Source organism: Peromyscus maniculatus, chromosome 10, assembly GCF_049852395.1.
Source record: "Peromyscus maniculatus bairdii isolate BWxNUB_F1_BW_parent chromosome 10, HU_Pman_BW_mat_3.1, whole genome shotgun sequence".
Lineage (NCBI taxonomy): Eukaryota > Metazoa > Chordata > Mammalia > Rodentia > Cricetidae > Peromyscus > Peromyscus maniculatus.
This window is the reverse complement of record NC_134861.1, coordinates 46,463,737-46,483,853: the sequence shown is the minus strand read 5'-3', so window position 1 is coordinate 46,483,853 and position 20,117 is coordinate 46,463,737. Positions and strand designations below refer to the sequence as shown.

Genomic DNA, 20,117 nt, shown 5'->3' with positions numbered 1-20,117 from the left:
TGAATTAACACATGCTTTTGAGTTCCTTCTGTGTGCCAGGAATGCCCTAGGTGGTAGAAAGCTATAACAATGGTGATGTGAACTTGAGGCTACTCACCATTGAGAGAAAGATGTCCAGAGACTTGATTGATAGTTCAACCATGGTCTCAGTGAGCTGAATGCTTTCTGCCCTTCAATATCCTTCTATGGTTTCAAGTTTTCCTTGAGGCTTTTTGCCTTCTGATCATAAAACACATGTTTCATCTCTAGGTAGCATGTTCTCATAAGACCATGTCCAGAATCAGGAAAACAGAAGTCATGGGAGAAAGGGATGAATTATTAGCCTCCTTATCTCTCCTTCCCTCCCCCACCACTTAACAAGCACACAGAGTAGTCATTTTTGAGACCTCTTATTAGCTTTCTAAAATTTTTATTTTATTTTTAGAAGTATTTATTCACTTATTTATTATGTATATGGGTATTTTGCCTGCATGTTTACATGTATGCATTACTCATGGAGGCCAGAAGAGGCATTAGATCTCCCGTGATTGGAATTACATATGGTTCTGAGCCTCCATGTGGGTGCTGAAATCTGGCCAGTCCTCTTGAATAGTAGTTAGTGTTCTTAACCTGTAAGCCATCTCTCCAGCCTCTAGCCTCTTTTTAAACAGAAACACACAGAAGCTTCTGGAACAACTGTAAAGTCTGCACAGTCCATAATGGTATTCATCAGTTATTTATTGGCTAAAGTGACCTGAGGGACTAAGAAATAGAATTTTTGGTTAAAAATCTAAACTTTTAGCTTAAATTTATACAGACTTAAATTTATATAGCATATTGAACAGTATAATTGTTGATTCCTTTTGGTAGGTCACATGCTACCAACTGTAGCAAGGATGGCTGGACAAGTGATTTGCCTGAAAAGTTTGAGAATGGCTTTTTGGCAGCAACCTCTGGTGAAAGCTGTGGGAGGTAAATAGGGAGCATCATGGAGCTGACACTGTAGAAGGGAAGAGCTAACATACACAAATGTAAAATTAATACAGGAGGAAACCATGTTCCAAGTTCAGATAAATCACCAGAATCATCTAGACTGGATCTAAATCATCTAGATTCTAGAGGCACGTAATTGTAATTGAGAGGACAGAAATGAGAGAGCATGATTTGAAAACAGGATCAAGAAAAGCTTCCAGAAGCTCATAGTCTGGTAGAGAAGGCAGATACATAAAAGAAATGTTAGTAATAGATTTGGATAGACACATTATCTGTGAACACACATATTAAAACATTTTTATTACACATATTCATGCAGACATATACAGTTAATAGTTTGCTTTTTTTTAAAATCAAGAACAAAGCATCTTTGATATCTCTCACGAACATTACAGGATTCTCTAGACGAAGTGTTGGAATGTGGTCCACAGACCATCCCTGAAGCTGATGTGATGATGGACTGTGTGTGTATGTGATGGGTTAACAAGCACCGTCTCAGTTTCTATAGGACTTTCTACATTGGAACAGTCACAAACACAGTGAGAACTCAGAAAGGACCTATGAAACCCTACAATTTCAAATGTCGCCATGTGCTTGAGGCCTGAGGGGGGGATTAGCAGTCACTAGACCTGTCTGGCAAGAAGCTGTCAGGGCTACGGGAGCTCAATTCAAGCTTAGGTTTTGGTGTGACTGAGGGGCAAGACAGCCAAGTTCAGGTAGTGTCACCCTCTGGGAGTTGTGCAGGTATAAAAAACTTCTCTCAGGTCCTTCATGCTTCTAAAGAGTAAGAGGGCCCTGCATATTCCAAGGTCTACAGTGTTGGGGGCTTTCTTCTTCTTTTGTTTCAGCCCTGAGACAGGGGTTCTCTGTGTAGCCTTGGCTGTCCTGGAACTCTCTGTAGACCAGGCTGGCCTCAAATTCAGAGATTTGCCTGCCTCTGGCCCCTGAATGCTGGGATGAAAGGCATTTGCCACCACGGCCTGGCTGTTTTGTGAATTTCTAAAGCCTGCTCCGGTTTGTGATTTTTTAAAAACGAGTTATGTTTAAAGATGGTCTGAATGACTTCCTTGAAAGAAGGCTGAACTTATCCATATAATAAAACCATTTCCTCCATATTTGTTTTTGGATTCAATGGTCTCATTCGTGACATCCCTTTTTCTGGTAATTTCATACTTGAGTGTTCTCAGCTGTAGTGAAGTACAAAGATGACACCAACCTTAAGGCTTATGCTAAGCACACCTCAGAACACTCAAACACATTTACCTCTGTGATAGGGATCATTTTCATACAGTCTAACTTCACAGGCCTGTCTATAGCTGTATCACCAGCAACACGACAATTAAAGGCTTTCAGATTATTATGGTAAGATTTTATCTTTATGGGGATACCAGATGATGATGACATTGTTGATGTCATTTTCGTTAGGCAATAATCGTCTTCAAGTAAGTTCTACAGAAACGTGCTTGACCAACCTCATCTTAATAGAAAATACCAGTTTATAACTAAAGTTAGTTATAAATGTTAAAACTACTTAATCTGGCTATAATCTCCTATGCTGTTCAAGACATATGTAGTAGCGTTTAAAGTTGAGTTTAATTAAAGTGAAATAAAGTAAAACAAAACAACAACAAACTTCCTATAGAATGGCAGATACATTTCAAGGTCTATGTAGCCGAACAAGGCTATCACCAGGTCTGGAGCCCTCTTTCCCCCAAGTCATACGCCAAGTTCCAGATCCAGAATAATTGTATCGCATTGAGTGTATTAGTAGATGCTAGACACTATTAGGTTTAGATATTTGATAGTTCAGTCTTCAACAAGTGTTAACCGATGTGTTATTCACACTTATCTAAGTATACACTTAGATATTTACTATTGAGAAAGCCAAATAAATATTTCTGGGACATGATCTTGGAAACAATTTTGGGGGTGGGTGGGTGGGGCTTTTAGATGCAAGTAAAAAAAAAAAATGCCCGCCTTTTCCTCCAAGTCTCTCAATGTAGGACCAAGCAGTTGGAATGTCCACTCCTGAGCCCTTGTGGCAGCCTACGTGTGGCTGTCGGGAGGGTCAGACAGACTGAGTAGTCTCGGGTGTCCACACGTGTGCCACGCCCCTCCTGTTGTTGAGTGAAGCGGACCCAGGAAGCAAAGCCAGGCAGGGATGGACAGGCCAAGGGCCGTGTGATCACATGCTCTATGACTTACATGTTACAGGGTGAAACTCCAATGTACATGAGCTTTTTGTAAACCAAGCTGCTCTTCCTGGTTGTTAAGGAAGTCTGTTTCCCAAGGGAGAGTAAAACTCATTTTTGTTGGCTTGTATAGTGTCTATAAAATATAAAGATAGGGTAGGTGAGCCCTGGTCTTGCAAATGTTAGGGTGGGGTCTGCAGCTGTAGGCATGAATAATGAATTCAAATAGGGTTTCTTGGATGCTTCATCACTCTTGCTCCAACTGGTTAACACCTGAGCTTTCGGTGGCCTCAGAAATTTCTGTCTAATGGTCCCTATGCATCCTCAGCTGGCCCATGGCTGTTGCCGCTGCAGGCCAGCGACAGCTTCCCGAGTTCAGTTTATTGGAAAGAAACCTGTTTCCTGCTCTGGCGGATAATGGGGCTGATGAAAGTTTCCAACCTTGCCTTTCTTCGGAATGATTGGTTTCAGGCTTTTTCTCCTCCTCAGGTTGGAGGAAGGAACTTCACCCCCTCGGGCTAGGGCTCTCCGGGGCGCTCAGGGTGGCTTTGTCTGAAAGGCGGCGCCGGCGCTGGGAAACGTGCAGCAGAGCCGCACCGCGGCTGGAGTTGGGACTGGTCTAGAACTTTCTTCCGCCCCGTGCAAGAGTAGCGGAGTTCCGGCCAGGACCTGGGGGCGTGCCCGGGTCGGGATCGGGTCGGCTGGCGGCCCCGGGAGCGCGCGGGGCTGCTGGGGGAGGAGCGGGCGCGCAGGGAGGAGCCGGCCGGGAGGAGGCGGTGCTCCCGCGGGCCGAGCAGCGAGCTGCGACCCGGCGGCCCTGACCCCTCGTCTCCGCGGAGGCCGAGCGCGGCCGCGGACAAAGGAGCATGTCGTTGCGGAGCAGGAGCGGTCCTCGGGCCGCCGGGAGGCTCGGGCCACCGCCGGGCCGGCCTCGCCCCGCCGCCTCCCGCTAAGGCCGGTGCCGCCGCTCGGCCCGCAGGCCCCGGCCAGCGGCATGGAGCCGCCGCCACCGCCACTGCTGCTGCTGCCGCTGGCGCTGCTCGCCCTGCTGTTTGGAGGAGAGCGCGGGGCCGTGGCGCTGCCCGCGGGGTGTAAGCATGACGGTCGGGCCCGGGGTACCGGCAGGGCGGCCGGCGCCGAGGGCAAGGTGGTGTGCAGCAGCCTGGAGCTCGCGCAGGTCCTGCCCCCGGACACGCTGCCCAACCGCACGGTCACCCTGTGAGTAACCCAGGACGCCCCGTGGCCCTTTCCTGGGGGTGGGGTGCGCTGAATGGGCGCGGGGGGTCTCCCCTGTATCCATGCTCCTTTGTGTGCGCGCAGCGGCGGGCAGGGGGTGGTGCTGGGAAAGCCCTTTAGCTCAGCGTGGGGACCAGGGTGGCCGATCGCCCTCCCAACCGCCTCTGCGCCTTAGTTTGCAAAGAAAAGTTTTCGGGGTTCCCGGGCGCGCCCCATGCCATCCTTGCTTTTGCGCGGCTCGGGCTGCGGAGCACCACGTGAGGATGCAAATAAACACTTGAGTCGGTGCAGTTAAAGCTCATTCATCCTGGCTTGGGGCACCTGAGGTTGAGCTTGCAGGACACTTGGGCGTGGGATGACTCTTTGTGGTCCCCGAAACCATAGGGAGACCTTGCCGTTTTATGCCTTAGCTTTCGTGCTCTTTCAGAACTACTTCTAAAGTTAAGCTACCAATGGCCGAGAAATGTGAGATAAAGTTGTTCAGCCCCATACTTTGAGTCTGTGAGCTCACACTGGAAAGCCAGGGACTTTGGGATTGAAAACTGTGTTTGTTCAGTGAGCCCTCCAGAGGTTGGAGGGACTTTGGGTTTTCGCGGTAGGTTTCCACCTGGAAGGAAAAAGTTTCGTCTTGGAAACGTAGTTCTTTGTGCCAATTGGACTGAACCGTTGGCCCAGGGAGTTTCGATTCTTTTTTTCTGTGAAAGATGAATTGGCTTGGAAAAGTTTAAGTCAGACTGTTTCTAATGGATATTTTGTCAGACTGAAATATGAGTCCCTGGGCTTCGTGTTCCTCTGTGTTTTGGTTGGTAAAAAAGAACCAAGGCTGCCACTATACACACATAAAGGCAAAGGCATGTGTGACCTATGAAACCACTTAAAAGTAGGATTTTTAATTTAGCCCAGCTCAACAGAAGGATGTATGGTGGGATGGGTTACAAGTAGCATTGTCAATGTCTTTAATGACTCATTCCCATTCTCTCTCTCTTTCTCTCATACTTTTTTCTTTCTTTTTTTTCTTTTTTCTTTTTTTCCGATAAGGAGACATTTAACACAAGAAACTGCGTGTGTTTTTTGTTGACCCAGGTTTATAAAGATGGGTAAAGTGGTTTTTGTTTTGTTGGACTCTTACTGACACAACTGGTCGTTTGTTGCCTTTGCCCTTTGGTGGCAGTTGTGTTTATTTAGTTTTTGGCCAGATGCTTTGAAGTGAAAAGTGTGGTACCTTAATTACAGTCTGGTGGAGAAAGGCCCCCGGAGAAGTCACTTGTGACTGTAAAAATTAGTCACACAAGTGACTTAAGCAACCACTTAAATGCTGGGCCAGTGAGTGACCCTCAGCTTGATTCCTGTTTATGTTCAGTTTTTCTGAAATGGGTCAACCACATGTAAATTGTTGGAAAAAATTGGTGATATTGTAGAAAATCACTTTTTAGCCTATTATCAATTGCCCTAGATTTTACATGAGTGTATGTAGCAAGGCCTCTGAAATGTCATTTTGTTCCTTTTTTTTTTTTTAATGTCGGAAAGCTGTTTAGATGAAAATAAAATTAATAACACTAAGTGACTAGGAGGAAGTAATTAAGGATCAGTTAAGCTGATGATGTGTGTGTCAGGATATTTCAGGCAGGCTAGAAAACCTTATAGGCTACTTACTTTATTTTGCTAGGCAAAGTACCAAAAGAACTGTGGGTAAGTGGTAGATCCAAGTTCCCATAGTGATTTGGTGTCTGGGTCCTGGTCCAAGATTCCTGCCCTGCACTTACAATGTTTCTCATCAGAGACCCACATCTGCCTCCATCTCTTAGTTCAATGTCCACTGTTTTGAGCGGCTCCTTGGTGGAAGATGTGTGGAAGTTTGGATTGCCTGTTGGTCTGAGCTGCTGTAGATTGCCTCACACTTGGCTCCTTGAAATAATAAATTCCTTCTCCCTCAGTTCAGGAGACCAAAGTCCCAAACCAAGATGTTAGCTTCACAAATGCTAGGATAGACTCCTTCCTTGATTCCTTGGACATCTGATACCCTTCAGTGTATGACTGGAGAGAGAACTCTAGCCTCTGCACCTGAGTTTACCTGCCTCTCTTCCCTGTGTCTTTGTGCCTTAGGTCTCTCCCAAAAGGAGCAGACATAGATTGAATTTAGGGTCCACTCCAAGTTCAGGATTATCTCACGCCAGGGTCCCTTATTTCATTATACCTGCAAAGACCTGTTTTCCAAATAAAGTTGCAAAGGGTAAGGGCAGTTAGTTAGGACTTGGACAAATATCTTTTTTTTTTTTTTTTGGAATCACCATGTTTCTCATTACAGCATTGAAAAGCAAGGGGGGGGGGTGTTTATAGTTCAGTGGTTGAGCGTGATGGGCCTAGCTCATACAGTAGTGTTTTGAATTTGCGGTCCATCAGTGCAGAAACTAACAACCTTTCTTCCTGAGGGATACACAGGTATCTGGAGACCAGTTTCTGAATAAATCTTAGAGCAGCATAGTCAATGTTTTATTATTGGGATGCACATCTAGCAAAAATGACCCAGAGGAAGGCAACAAGCCATGGTGCTTGGTGTGATCCAGGGTCTGGATATTGAGCCAATTCTGGCTCAAATGAAGATAACTGAAGAAAATAGTGGACATGGTGAGGCAAAGAGGGAGTTGGGAGTTGGCGTACTCTACCAAGCCAAGACTTGCAGAAGGCGGTACTCAGGATGCTGTGCAGTTGGTGGCACTGGAATGTTAGGAGCAAATGTCCGTTGCCTGGATGCTTACAAGAAGAAGACATTTGAAGATGACTGGCTCTCTGGTTTAAGTTTTAGGCCCCAAGTGTGTGTGTCCAAAGGTTTTCAGTGAGTGGTCATGTTGCTGCAGAGAGGAAATTTAATTGGTTCGGATTGTGAGGATGACGTAGACAGGCTAGTTTCTATTTGGTGAGGAACTTGACATTCCTGTACCTGGAGGATGTGACACCCTTCAACTGTGTGAGGGAGCAGCCCTCACTTCCAGAGCTGTATTGATCAAAAGAAGTTGAGCAGAAATCTTTGGCTTGACCATACTTGTTCCCAGGTTCTCTTGTAGAACTTTGGTAAGGAATTAAATCTCGTTTGTGAATATTCCCTATAAGTTGAACAAAAAATTACCTGTACTTAAGAGTTTTTCAGAAAACAAATTATTGACTACATTCCTATGTTCTCTATGAAATGTTCAACAAATAGGTTGTTTTAAAAATTCTCAGAACTTTTTGAAAGTTTTACAGGTTTAGCCATGCTTTTTCCACATTTGCCTTCATGGTGACTCTAGGAGAATAAATAAATTAGAAATTGTCACTGAAGTCTGGTTTTCTCTTAGATGGCTTAATAAACGAAAATAGTGTATGATTTTGGATTTTTAGTATATAAAATGTCATGCTTGTTTTCTGTCAACTGGTAATTATTTAGACATCTCTGGTTTGGCCCAGTTCTTGGTCCAAGAAGTAGAATTCTTGTATTCTGGAACTTAAACTTTGTTAGAGAGAAAGGACAGGATAGGGATGGGTGGCATTAAGGTACATTTAAAGAATGCCTGTAATTACACAGTAAGCCCTGCATTGCAGACTTTTCCCATGTTTTAGGAGTCTTGAAACGGGGAGAATTGTGGGTAGTTACGGAATCACTGGGGATTATTTTTTCTTTCCTAGAAGAAGTAAGGACCTGAATATGGCCTCAAAGAAGGGAAAGATTGGAGAACAGAGAACACACTAGGCATAAGATGATGGACTCGTTGTCAGCCCTGCTGAAAGGGAAGTCATGTGTTGGGCCATTAGTGTAGAGCTAGCTTACAGACACTGGCTTTCACACACCCTGTATTTCATGTACTTGCCTTGTTGGAGTAGTTGGGAAAGAGAAGAGAAAGAGGAGGGAATCCCAGGCAGAAACTAGGGGCTGTTGGAACCAGAGGAGATTGTAAAGGAGACCACCCTCCTGGAGGAGCCACGGAGGCTCATGGGGCAAAGAGAAAACTGACCACGAGAGCCCAGAGAAGCTTATATTTCAAGGTGGGAGAAGCTGCCTGAGGATGAGGTAGGTGCCCAGAGACGATGTACAGACAGACCAGGACTAGTCTCCGACAGCTGAAGGGTTGGAAGCCCCTCAAGAGGAGGGTCAATGCAACACAAGTGAAAGATGCCAGGCTGGGTGGCTTGAAGGGAGCAGGGGGTTGGGAAAGATAGAAAACAGCGTATGAATGAGGCAGGAGTTTGGAATGAAGGAAAGCAGGCCGGTGCGGTGTTCTTAAAGGATTTGAGTTTCCCAGGGAATATGGGAGTACACTGAAAAGGACTGGAGACAGTAGCCAGGAGGAGAAACGGTGGTAGAAAGAGAGATAGATGGAGCTATGCCTAAGTGGAGTGTGGCTTTTTTGGGCAGCAAGGACTTTGCCTCCCTGCCTGGGAGATAAGAGACACGGTGTAACCAGGCTTAAAGGAACAGGAGGACAGGCAACTCTAGGTTGCAGGAACGGGGGTCTCCTCATTCATTGCTGCCATGTTCTCAGAGAACAGAGGTGAAGGGAGAGGGTTGAAGGAGCAAGGGCTGGCAGGGGCAAGGAGAGCCCTTTGAGAAAGTGAAGCTACGGGATTTGCAGAGGAGTCAGCAGGGCGGATTCCTGTCCAGTTCTGTCTGTCCTCTGATGAGACACATTCAGAAGAAAGTGGCCAGCAGGCTTGCTTTCTTCTAGTTGCATTCAGCCTGCAGCTCCAGCTCCATGCGGGTTACAGGTTGCTCACTAGTCAACAGGTATAGTCATAGAGAAACGGAACGGTTTTTAGGGAACAACCCTCTCCCCTTTAATTGACCCGTGGTGATCCCAGATAGCCACTGGGGGAGGTCGCCATCTTTGAATTCAAGATCTTACCTCTAGCCTGGTTGCTGTATATTAAGCACAGCTAAATTTTTCTTGCTAGAGGTATCTTCTTGCTGTTATGGTGCTGAATGCTGGTGGCTCTGATCTCCAAGGTATGATGCTTTGCTAGGGAGTCTGTGCCTGCGAAAAGGCAGAGGGGTCAGCAGGAGGGAGTCCTGTCCATTTTCACTTTTTGGTTTCTGTCTAGCCAGAGTACCTCTCCTTGTCTCTTGAGCAGAGCTTGTACTTAGCTTTCTGTAGAACTCGACTTTCACCCTTGCCTTGGAATCTGTGCTCTGGTAAATTCTGATCCTTCGCAGTCTGCCTCAATTTCTGACTTCTTCACTCACTGACCATCCTCTTGGTTTGGTCTTAGGTTACTTTGTTTTTGTCTTCTCTACCGTTTTCTCCTTTTTCCTCCTGTTCCCTCTCTCTACTCCCAAGGCCTTATTCAGGCTCACCCCACCCTGGAGCACTGAGATGCATCCTGTCCCACACTTTCCACCATACTGATCCTGGATAGCCACGTCCATAACCTTGAAGGAAAGGGTTCGGAGGAGGCCTCACAGACACAGCAAGTATTCTTTGTTGGCAAGCATATTGTCAACACAGATTCAAGAGCGGATGGCGGAAAATCAACAAGAGTGGAGGTTGAAAGGAGGATGTGAATTCAGACGTTCACACTGTTACAGCCAGTGAGAACATTTATTTGTTTTAGTCTGGTTCTGTACTGCAGAGCTGGGGGACCCATGATTCAGAAAAGGTGTAAGTAGGTGCAGCCACAGTTACTCCTGACCTGCTTGATCTTCTAGAGCTACCTAAATTCCTGCCATGAATACTTTACAGAAACAGTGCGGAATGAGGGCGGAATGAGGGACAGACAGGCATTTTGGTCCTTTGACTTGCCTATCTGAAGTTTTTCTGATAGATGTCAAGGTTTTGCATAACCCCGCCCCCAAATCCTGTTGCTTCTTGCCTGCTTGGACTCCTTCAGCCTTAGGAATACAGGGGAGCAGTTGGTAGGTTTGGCAGCATGCCAGGTCCACACACAAAGGAACCTGGGAAAGTATGGAGATGTGTGTTCGGGTGCTGTCTCTGCTTCTGTCCCCAGGAGCCTGTAAAGATGGGCTTACAAAAACAAATAAGAGGTAGAAGAAGCAATAAACACACAAACACAAACTCTTGAAAGTTCCTCAGAAAGTGACCTACGGTACCTTCTTTTTATTTATTTATTTGGTTTTCTCATTGGCCTCTACTCTTGGCAATCCTCCTGCCTCTGCCGCTTCCGTGCAGATATTGCTGAGCTTTGCCTTCAAGCATGACCGGCTTGCAGCACCGTGAGTGGTGGGTTAGTTTCTTTAATTCAGCTGTTTCTCAGGATGCTGTTTTCTGTTCTGCCTCGACTCTGGAAATCTCATGTCCAGAGTCTACAACAAATGCATTATTCTATTAACATTTTTTTTTTCCTGTAAATAGAAAAAACTCAGAGAGTACTGTAAGTTTTAGGGGCATGTTAATTCAGTCTACAAGACTGAAAAGCTATAGAGGCAAGCTTGGTGCTCAAGATGTTGATTGTTGCACAGCAACTCAGTTTGCTGTTGATGCTCTCTGTAGGGTTTATCTTGCATGCATGCTCAAATATAGTGTAACGCAGAAGGCAGTTTGAAAAGCAAGAAGACCCCCCTCTCAGGGTTTGGTTTTTCCTTTTGACTAAATTTTCATCAATTTTCCTTGTCCGGTAAGAGACTCCCTGCATACTGGGATCATCTCTACAGACTCTCCATCTTCTTAGCACATGGGTGCTGTGCTGTCTGCAGAGCAGACATGGGCTTTGCTTTTGCACTGTTTTTAGCAAAGCATTTCTTGTCCTCTGATTTTTCCTGTTTAGAGACTGAGGCACTCAAGTACAAGGTCAGACCCCAGCCCGATGTAGACTCTGCTCTCCTTCCACCCACAGCCTCTTCCTCCATTTTCTACTTGCCTGCCTGCATGCTGCAAGCCCAAGTTTGAACCTGTGCTTTCCTACATACAGTGAGGACTGTCCAAAGACTAGAATTTGCTTTTAATGTTTACTTTTCTTCGTACTAAATATCTTAGTCTATAACTGTTTGATTTCACTTAACTACTAGCTGTTCATATTTGTGGTAGTTTCAGGTCTTATCTCTGGACTTGACTGTTGTATCTTTATTTTATTTGCCTCCTAGCTGTACAATATCTATGGTGCCTGTCCTTGAGTCAGTCCAGCTCTTCAGGATGTGAGTTAACCCATGCTCTCCCACGTGCTCACATTCTGCTGACACCGAGATGGTTCACTGGGCTTTAGCTGTCTTAGAGGGAATAAAAGTTCCTAAAGCAGTGTTCGAAGACAGGTTTAGGCAGGACTTTGTCGAAGGGGCCCAGTGATGGATTCGTTTGTTCCACTGACCACGGCTGTGTTGTTTTCTCTTTCTTGTCCATCTCCTGGGCACAAAGCCGATCTGCAGCTTCGAGTGTCTCTGATTTGCAGCCCTAATCATGTCATTATTCGTGGAAGTCTCTCCAAGATTTTCACGCCAGGACATGTTACCTACAGATGGTGGAGAAGTAAGGTGATGAAGGATGCTCCAGGCCTGTATCCCAGCCCTGGAGTAGAAGGGACCCATTGTCTCCACTTTCCTGAAGCCTGATGGGAGCGTGCTGTTGAAAATTTTATTTGCATCACCCAGGAGCATTAAATATCGCCATCCCTGGACTACAGACCTATGTTCTGATGCAGTTGTTCAGGGACGGGGCTCCAGACATTAGAGATTTCCAATTGATGCCAATGCCACCTGGGATTAAAAACACATTGTAAGGGATCCGGTGACCTTAAGGGTTAATTGTAGCTACCAGCTGTCCTCTGCTGCAACAAAGGAAGAGGGAAGAAGGAGCATAGAAACAAATTGAGGGCAGCTGCCTCTGGGACGGGGGACGGGAGGGGGAGAGGGGGAGACAAGGAGGGGCTGTTCTAAGTGCAGAAAAGAGGGATGAAGCTAAGACCAACTCCTGGAACAGGTAGAGAGCTGCAGGCGGGGGCCTTGTTCACGGGAGACTAGAAGAGGAGTTTGCAGAGCCAGCCACGGTATCTAACACCGCATTGCATGTCAGGTTGGTTGGTGAGGGCAGGATGGCGTGAGAGATGTGCTGTTGAGATGAGTGAGTGAACCTAAAAGGGCCTGACAGCGGCCAACATTTGTCCCGCTGGTGTGTGAGGGCCCGCTGTGTGTTTGATTTTGGATGGGCAACAAAACAGAGAGGGTCCCTGCTCAAGGTCCCTTTAATCATTTCCCTGAGATTTAAAGCTAGAAATTGGTTCCTGCCATAACTCAAGGTCCAGTTTCCATGCATGAACCTTCTCAGAGAGCAGGGGCAGACAGTCAAGTCATTGGAATCTTCCAAGAGCTGCCGCAGTGTGAACAGCTAGCTGCTAAATGAATCCTAGCAGTGTAGCTGAAGTTTTTTTCTGGTCCTGCTCAGCCCCGTGGACCCTGTAGCCACTTAAAAAATAATCACTCAGAAGCTTATATTAATTAAAACTGCTTGGCCATTAGCTCAGGCCTACCACTGACTAGCTCTAACATTTAAACTCAGCCCATTTCTGTTAATCTATATGTTGCCATGTGTTCCGTGGCTTTAGCTGTCTGCCGTTACATGCTGCTCCCTGGACGGCGGGCTGGCATCTACTCTCTCAGACTTCCACTTCCCAGAAGTCCTTGTCTGTTTCTCCCGCCTATACTTCCTGCCTGGCTACTGGCCAATCAGTATTTTATTTATCAACCAATCAGAGCAACACCTTCACAGCATACAGAACAGCCCACAGCACCAGCAGTTTAAAAACTAGGATCCCCGCTGTGAAGAACACCACAGGAGAAGAAGAAATGGCAAGCACCAGTTCTGGGCTTTGGACAGTCCTCACTATGTGTGGGAAGGCACAGATTCAGATGGGCTTGCAGGTTCCTGCTTGCAGACAGGTAGGGAGATGATGCTCATGTTAGCAGGAGCAGGGAGGTTCTGTCCAGGGCTGAGGTCTGCTCTTACATTTGTATTTTCCTCAGGCTCTAAAAGGGAAATAAGAAAGATAACGATTGGTCTAATAAAAGAAAAAAAAATCGAGATAACTTAGTTGTCAGTTTGGTTAACTATAATTTAATGTATGGAAGGGTCATTCTTGTTTGGCCAACTTCCCTTTCTAATTATATATATTTGTCTCCATTGATACCCGAGGTTTCCATGGAGGTTGTTGTTGGTTGTTTTGGCTCTTTACTTTTTTGGGGGACCCACTACCCAGCTCCCAAATAAATGCACAAGGAGACGAATTCTTATTTATGAATGCCTAGCCTTAGCTTGGATTGTTTCTTGCCAGCTTTTTTTTTTTTTTAAACTTATTATTCCATCTACTTTTTGCCTTTTGTTTTCCTTTTCTTCTGTAACCTTACTTTCATTTTTACTCTGTGGCTGGCTGTGTGGCTGGCTCCTGATGTCCTTTTCCTCCTCCCAGATTTCTCCTATTTATTCTCTCTGCCAGCCCTGTCTATCCTCTCTCCTGCTATTGGCTCTTTCAGCTCTTTATTAGACCATCAGGTGTTTTACACAAGCACAGTAACATAGCTTCCCAGTTACACAAAGGCAACATAAACAAAAGTAACACACCTTAAACCAATATTCTACAACAGGAGGTGACTTGCCATCTGATGTTTATTTCATCCCTTTCCTGCTGTTTCGGCTGGGCCTGAAGGAGGCATTCCTGCAGGCCTCCTTGCCTTGTTGACGACCTCACAGTTGGCAGGTGTGCTGGGGACATGGCTGGAGATGGCAGAGCACAGAACTCCCTTGCCAGGCTGCAAATCAACTCAGCTCTCAGGCATGTGCCAGTTGCCGTGAGCCTCTTATCAGTTCACTTGACTGGCCTTCTTGGTTCTTAATTTAAATAAAACACAAATCTTACATCTGCTGTTCTTTGTATTCCTTCCCATATTTTGCCTTCCTAAATTTAAATCTGGTAATATTTCAACATTTTTTTTGTCGTATTTTTCCAGGTGTTTGCCACAGGTATGGGGGGCAGGGCACGGCAGGTCTGTAGAATTATGGAGTCTATACAAAGAAGGCCATCTGTTAAGAACTTTTATTGATCTCATTTAGGCCCTTGCCCAGTGACAATGCCACCATAGCAAGAAAAAACAAATCTTTTTTTTTTTGTTGTTGTTGTTGTTGTTGTATTTTTTCGAGACAGGGTTTCTCTCTGTAGCCCTGGCTGTCCTGGAACTCGCTTTATAGACCAGGCTGGCCTCCTCTCACAGAGGAGAAAAATCTTTATAGGCTTGTTAGCTCTGTATGTGAAAGTGCTGCCCTGCCCACCTGTTTTTTTTTTCTTTTATAATTTATTTTTACATATCAGTCACGGATTCCCCCTCCCACTCCCCATCTTCTCCTCAGCCCACCCCCCATTCCCATCTCCTCTATGGCAAAGACTCTCCTGAGGATTGAGTTCAACTTGGCAGATTCAGTCCAGGCAGGTTCAGTCCCCTCCCAGGCTGAGCCAAGTGTCCCTGCATAAGCCCCAGGTTCCAAACAGCCAGCACATGCACTGAGGACAGGTCCCGGTCCCACTGCCTGGATGCCTCCCAAACAGATCAAGTTAATCAACTGTTTTACTTATCCAGAGGGCCTGATCCAGTTGGGGGCCCCTCAGCCATTGGTTCATAGTTCATGTGTTTCCATTGGTTTGGCTATTTGTCCCTGTGCTTTATCCAACCTTGGTCTCAACAATTCTTGCTCATACAAACCCCCCTCTTTCTCACAAATTGGACTCCTGGAGCTCCACCTGGGGCCTGGCCATGGATGTCTGCATCCCGTTCCCTCAGTCATTGGATGGGGTTTCTAGCATGACAATTAGGGTGTTTGGCCATCCTATCACCAGAGTAGGTCAGTCCTGGCTGTCTCTCGACCATTGCCAGTAGTCTATTGTGGAGGTATCCTTGTGGATTTTTGTGGGCCTCTCTAGCATCCTGCTTCTTCCTATTCTCATGTGGTCTCCATTTACCATGGTCTCTTATTCCTTGTTCTCCCCCTCTGTTCTTTATCCAGCTGGGATCTCCTGCTCCCCCAAGCTCTCTTTCCCTCGACCTTTACCCTTCATTACCTCCACTCACGGCCAGGTTGTCCATGTATATCTCATCCATTTCTCTGTCATTGGGCGATCCCTTTGTCTTTCTTGGGGTCCTGCTCTCTATGTAGCCTCCCTGGAGTTGTGAGTAGCAGCCTAGTCATCCTTGTTCCACATCTAGTATCCTCCTATGAGTGAGTACATACCATGTTTGTCTTTCTGAGTCTGGGCTACCTCACTCAGGATGATTTTTTCTAGATCCATCCATTTGCCTGCAAACCTCATGATGTCATTGTTTTTCTCTGCTGAGTAGTATTCCAGTGTGTATATGTACCACATTTTATTTATCCATTCTTCAATTGAAGGGCATCTAGGTTGTTTCCAGGTTCTGGCTATTACAAACAATGTTGAATTGTGCTTGCAGACTGATGTTTTTCCAAGGGGGATAAGCATGCTGCCTTCTGGGGCTGGAGGGAATGGAGGGTCCCTGGGGGTATTTTCTCCCAGATCTCAACACATTCCCTCCCCATGGACATGCATGGAATGTGATATACATACATACATACATACCTGTCTGTCTGTCTGAACTCTTGTCAGTGCACGATGTGAAGACATTCTCATTTGGCATGTGTAGTTCCAATGTGTGACTGACCCCATCCAAACTGCTGTCCAGAGCTGCTCTGCTCCTTCAGTCAGGAGTACTTACTTGCCATAGAGACAGACAGTTAACAGGACCCCTGTGTTGGCCTGGCATTTCAATTTGAATCCCCCTTGGATTTATTGAAAGAAACTGAGCCGCCTTTCCGTGGAATGGCAATGAAGGTTCTCTAACACCAGTGTGAATGTTTTCTTTCTTAAGGCCTGCTTGATTCGGAGTCTAATTAAATTGATCCCTTTCCCATCAAGATAAGACTTAAAGAGCCTTCTTGACTGTGCAGTTTTCCCTGACTTCTTATGAAAAAGGTGAAAAGAGATCCCAGGGCAGTGTAGAAGATGTCCTTTCTGTTAGTCTTATCTGTTTTTTTTTTTTAATGATTTTTTTAAATTAAGTATTAAATAGAAAAATATAGTGAAGAGTATATCAAATAGTGCCTCATTAAGCACGGGTGGACACACCCTTGGGATTAGTAAATAGAGCTTTCAGGCTCTCCCAGGTTACCCTGTTCTCCTTCCTCAGGTTCCCCGAGCTTTGGCTGCATCATGTTCTAGCTCCTCTTTGTGTGTGTCTTATGTGTGCATTCTCAAAGCATGCACCCCTGTTCTTGCTCATTCCTTCGTGTGATTGGCAGGATGATGCTGTTTCTGTTCTTAAAAATAAAACCATTATGTTTGTGAGCCAGTTCATTGTCCATATATCCCATAATTTTTTTATGCTACTCTATAAGATGATCTGTCTCTCTCCATATATATATACTTATTTTAAAAACTTTCAGCCAAGTGTACCAGGAGGCTTAGGATGTTTTCCTTTTTTAATGTTGGTTTTTGTTTGTCATTCTCTTCTCCCAAGTGTAAACTCTCCCTTCATGGCCCAGCCTAAGAATTCTAATGTGGTTGTAGAGGGAATCTACATTGTACTCTGTTTAAAAGCGATTGGCTCATCTTGCCTGGTGCCCACTTCCTACCCGCTGTTTGCTTGTCTTGTGAGACTTGCCATGTTTTTGTTGTCCCCACTCTGACCAGGCCATGGGTTCCTGATGGTCACATTGATCTCTGTCAGGTTCAGGCACAGGAACATTCAGTATTTCTCATTATGGGGAGATCCCATTTTCCTGATACCCTCAAGTTGGGCTGGGGAGGCACCTGTGTAGCTGAAAGTTTTCCTGTGTCCCACCCAAGTCAGACCAAGTAAACACACAGGTGTATATTAATTAAAACTGCTCGGCCGTTAGCTCAGGCTAACTACTGACTAGCTCTTACACTTAAACTCAGCCCATTTCTGTTCATCTATATGTCGCCACGTGTTCCATGGCTTTACCTGTGTGCCTTTACATGCTGCTCCCTGGATGGCAGGCTGGTGTCTCCTGACTCAGCCTTCCTCTTCCCAGAATTCTCCTTGTCTACTTACCCTGCCCATACTTCCTGCCTGGCTACTGGCCAGTCAGCTTTTTCTTTATCAGCCAATCAGAGCAACACATTCACAGCCTACAGAACCTGCCACAGCACACATCTCCTCATTTTTAAGTGAAGTGGGATGAATCAGTGGTAGCCAAGCCTTGGAATAAGCACAGCAGACAATTTACATGCGAGAGTCCAAATTTGCCTCCTACATTCTTCATCTGATGGTGCCGCATCGTTCTCTTCTGTATTCCAGTTGCTTCCTGCCTTTTGGGAAGCATGCCTTATCTTTTCAGAACTTCTTGCATGGTTTGTGAAGGTGTCCTTGGCGTCCTCTGGCATGTCTTTCCTCCTTTGTGCAAAGCTCCCCAAATATCCCCTGCAGCACATGCTGCGCCCACTCTGCTCCACTGAGCTCGGTGGACCCCATGCTCTCTGTTTCCTTCACTCTTCCTTCAGTCCTAGCCGCTTGCTCTCTAGTGTCCGCCCCCTGCACACGCTCAGGCTGTTGAGAGTAAAGCGTCTGGCAGCCCCACGGCATTTTTCCTCTCCTTCCGGTCCTTTGGTTTGATGACTGTGTTTGGTATCACACTCCCAGATTAGTGAATTTCAGCAACTGAATCCACCTTTCATCTCATGTGGTTTGAGCTAGAAAGCTCCTAGAAACAGTCTGCGTGGTTTCCGTGCCAAGATAAATAAACCCAAGAAGGATAATGGCCTTTGGGGCAACGCGGTAGGTGTCATGCAGTGTGGTGTGAACCTCGGAGAAATACAGACTGCTTAGATTATTTTAAATTATTTCTTGCTTAAAAAGACCCCAGTTAGCTCTTCTATTAGATTTGATTTTTCAGGGCTCCTTGGAGGAAAAATTACTTGAATTCCCTCTTTTTTTTTTTTTCTGGTAATGGGGTGTATTAGTAACACTTTTTTGATAAAACAGGTGGCAAAGCTGTACTGTCGAAGGGTTTGTTCTGGCTCACAGTTGGAAGGGGCAGTCCATCATAGCAGGGAAGGAACGGCCAGGAGCGTGAGGTGGCTGGTCACATTGCATCTGGTCAGGAAGTAGATGAACACTCCATTTCTCCTTCATACTCTGTCTAGAACCGTAGTCAGTGGAGTGGGGCTGCTCCTCAGGTGACATGCTTCCTCACACCTCAGTTATTCCAGCCTAGAAACTCCCTCGCACCTGGGCCCCGAGCTTTGTCTCATAGGGAGTCTAGATCCTGCCAGTCAGTAGTCTAGATCCTGCCAGTCAGTAGTCTAGATCCTGCCAGTCAGTATTTTTCCACTCTACCTTGACTGAACTCAGGGGCTTGAAATTGGTATCTGAAATAGGTTAAAAAAGAAAAAAAAAAGAAAAAAAAAAAAAAAACTTATCCATCAACTCAGCTAGAAGTTAGCAACCATCTACCGGACTCATGGCTGTTAAGAACTTTAATACTTAATTTTATGTATCTAAAAAAATGTACAATCCTTATTTCCCCATGTTCACTTTTGCTTTGTTTAGCGTTTCAGTGATTATAAAATCTTATAGATGGGGTGTTGTACAGTTGCTGTGTGCAGCAACTGTGGGAGAAGAAATGGGGAGCTCTCCGCTCTTAGTCATAGCGTCTAGGGACTGGGAGCACGAGGTGACAGCTGAGAAGAGTCTAGGGGATCCAGGGTCTGCCCTGGGTGAAAAAGAGGCCCCTCCCTTCCTGACCCGGAGGTGGGATAACAAGGCTGCCTCAGAGGTTTTCATGCTCTTGAGTTCCTGTTTAGCACTGGTCTGTGAAGCATGTGTGTTAGGGAGCCCCATCCCCGTGGCCTAACACCCCCCTTCTTCATCAGAGCAGCAGTGACTGCTTCTAAGAGGTCTGTTCACTGTTGGCTTTCGCTCAGAGAAAGAAGGGCTGGGGAAAAAGGACCACTGCTCTCTCACCTGAGAGTCTGACAGCTTCCATCCTGTACCTCTCCGCTGTTAGTCTACAGTTCTGTCCTGATTGTGTACATGGTCTCTGGAGGTGCTGGAGTGTAGTTTAAAGGATGAAAAGCAAAAGAAAGGAGGCTGGGCACTGCTTCTATGCAGCTATAAGGAAGTCATCATCCATTATAGGGTGAGACTTTGAGGTGCTTTGGCAGCTTTGGGGTCACTCATGCTCCTGTAAGTAACCCTTCACCTACACTTTGTAGCTAAGCCAGATCAACTCATTGGCTCCCCAAGGTGGGCTTTGATAGACTGGTACATGGGTTTGTGCCCTTTAAGCAGAGGGTAGAGACTGGTTTACAGTTTCCCAGAGAAAGAGCTCCTGTGAAATGGTACTGTTATGCCTTACTGTTGTCTTCTGTAGTGACACAGTTTATTTTCCAGTGGTGAGTTTAGTTTTTGTTGGGGGTATTGAAGGGAAGGACAGCAAACTGAAAGATCTTGTCCCACCTTTCTTTGAAGGATAGGATTTCAGAAAACACCTCTTCCTGTTGGATGAGTTCGTTTTGAGATCTGTAGCTTTTATTATTGGAGTAACCACTTTTGAGTTACCTCATCCACGGGGGGGGGGGGGGGGGGGGCGCACTAGGGTTCCTTAGGGAAACACGAACAATAGGATGTAGATGGAGGGAGAGATGGATGAAAATGATGTTACAGCAACTGTCTCATTTGGTTGTAGAGTCTATAAAGGAGTAACCCAGTGTGCAAACTGG

At 45.9% G+C, this 20,117-nt stretch overlaps 1 protein-coding gene across 1 annotated transcript in view; it reads left to right on the top strand.

Annotated features, from left to right (window-relative positions):
• The first annotated feature begins 3,931 nt into the window (after positions 1-3,931).
• Positions 3,932-20,117, top strand: part of Adgra3 (adhesion G protein-coupled receptor A3) — a 106,073-nt gene continuing 89,887 nt past the window's right edge. The window contains exon 1 of the mRNA XM_006976096.4: positions 3,932-4,382. Coding sequence (XP_006976158.4) covers positions 4,159-4,382 — 224 coding nt within the window. The 5' untranslated portion in view covers positions 3,932-4,158. The remainder of the gene's footprint in view (positions 4,383-20,117) is intronic.